Below are 1,610 nucleotides of genomic sequence, written 5' to 3'. Positions count from 1 at the left end.
ACAGATCTTGTGCTTTGGTATCTAATTCATTGCCGTGGGACTTCTCAGGTGTAAAAGGTGCTGTTCTCTAAGAAAAAATGGATTATTGTGTCTCATGTAGCCTTTCAGGAATTCTTTCTGCCATTTAGTTGTCAGTCTCAGATCCCACCGGAAACACTGTCCTTTGCTGAACCACGTTGCTGTGGCAGCTATTCTCACTTTCTCATTTCTAGCTGGTGTTTTCTCAGGGGCTTCAGAAATGTACTGAAGGAAGAAGCTGGATTATTGAGATGTGCTGTGTAGGGCAGGGTTACCAGCGGGTTTTGCAAGAAGCATGCTTGAAGCCTTTCCTGAAAGACAAATTAACTTGAACATACAGAGAAAGAAACTGAGTCACAGGAGGAACAGGCTTTGCTAGGATAGAAGAGAAGACTTCTGTCTCTTCTAGGATTTCTATGTGACCTGGAAGCGTTTCCTCGGTAGGAGTTACGATGATTTCTGTGCAGCATCTTTCCTGACTGAGGGAAGAGGAGACAGAGCCGTGCTGGTTAGAAGGGGAGGATGGTTGGCTAAGTTGCCTCACAAAATTATCTCTGTGGCAGGAAGAGTTGGAGACACCAGTGCTGGTGCACCTTCCCTACCATGCAAAAACCTACAGTTTCTCTTTTTTTTTTTTTTAGCATGGGAGTTGATGGATTTGGTCAGTCCCCAGGGGTTCCTGGCCGCCCAGCGACCGCATATGGATACCGCCCTGATGAACCTTACTACTACAGCTACGGTGCACGGTAAAAGCTGCTGTGCAGTGCAGGATGCTGCAACCTGCCCTGGAGGAACCAGTGTGTGTGTGGCCGGCAGTCGATCTCTCCCTCAGTAATGCATGATTGTACCACGATGGGTCCATCGCTATGTATCCTTTGGCGTGTGTAGCTCCAGATGAAGCTTTCTAGGTCCAGTGTGCAGTGGCAGTGTTTACTCTTTGGTTGCTCTTCGTTATCATTTTTGTACAGTATTTGTCTGTGACTTGAAAGCAGGAGTTGGAAAGCTACTGGACTGGAAAGTGTCCCATTATGTATATTAAGTTACTAATTTAATTTCTATTAAATATAAAAACCTGTGTGGTCAGCAGTGGTGAATGTGTTTCTGACCAATGTTTGGTTTGTTTTACAAGGCATTTACAAAGAATGCTTCATGTGAAGTGTGTTTAACATGGACCGTTTCCCTCTAACACTGAAGTAACAGGAACACCGTTAAGCCCCAGCATCTCCTGGCACTGCCCTGACAGTTACCAAAGTCCAGTCCTGGCTCTGAAGACTTTAATAATGGAAAGATGGCATAGATTCACTCCCCTGGAGCTTCAAACATTTACAATCTAGTTTAAATGCTTGAGAAAACTTAAAATTAGAAACTACACTACAACAGAATACCTTTACCATAGTGTTTAAATGGAGTTCTGTGGGCTGAGAGGAGTCAGCCACATCCTGAGGACTCGCAAGAGGGAAAACCACTGTAACTTGGTTCAGAATCCAGACGCGGAGCCTTTCCCCCAGCCTCCCCAGCCTGAAATACAAACGCATCCTGTGCTACCTGTTCACAGGGTTTAAGTCAGATCGAAGCACAGAACACCGAGCGGC

At 45.5% G+C, this 1,610-nt stretch overlaps 1 protein-coding gene across 2 annotated transcripts in view; it reads left to right on the top strand.

Moving 5' to 3' along the window:
• Positions 1–768, top strand: part of KIFAP3 (kinesin-associated protein 3) — a 66,228-nt gene extending 65,460 nt beyond the window's left edge. For both annotated transcript variants that reach the window (XM_010136557.1, XM_010136559.1), the window contains one exon: positions 660–768. In XM_010136557.1, coding sequence (XP_010134859.1) covers positions 660–768 — 109 coding nt within the window. The remainder of the gene's footprint in view (positions 1–659) is intronic.
• The last annotated feature ends 842 nt before the right edge of the window (positions 769–1,610 follow it).

This window comes from Buceros rhinoceros, unplaced genomic scaffold, assembly GCF_000710305.1.
Source record: "Buceros rhinoceros silvestris isolate BGI_N320 unplaced genomic scaffold, ASM71030v1 scaffold23345, whole genome shotgun sequence".
Classification (NCBI taxonomy): Eukaryota; Metazoa; Chordata; class Aves; order Bucerotiformes; family Bucerotidae; genus Buceros; species Buceros rhinoceros.
Note: the sequence above shows the minus strand (reverse complement) of the source record. Positions and strands in the feature narration are given on the sequence as shown.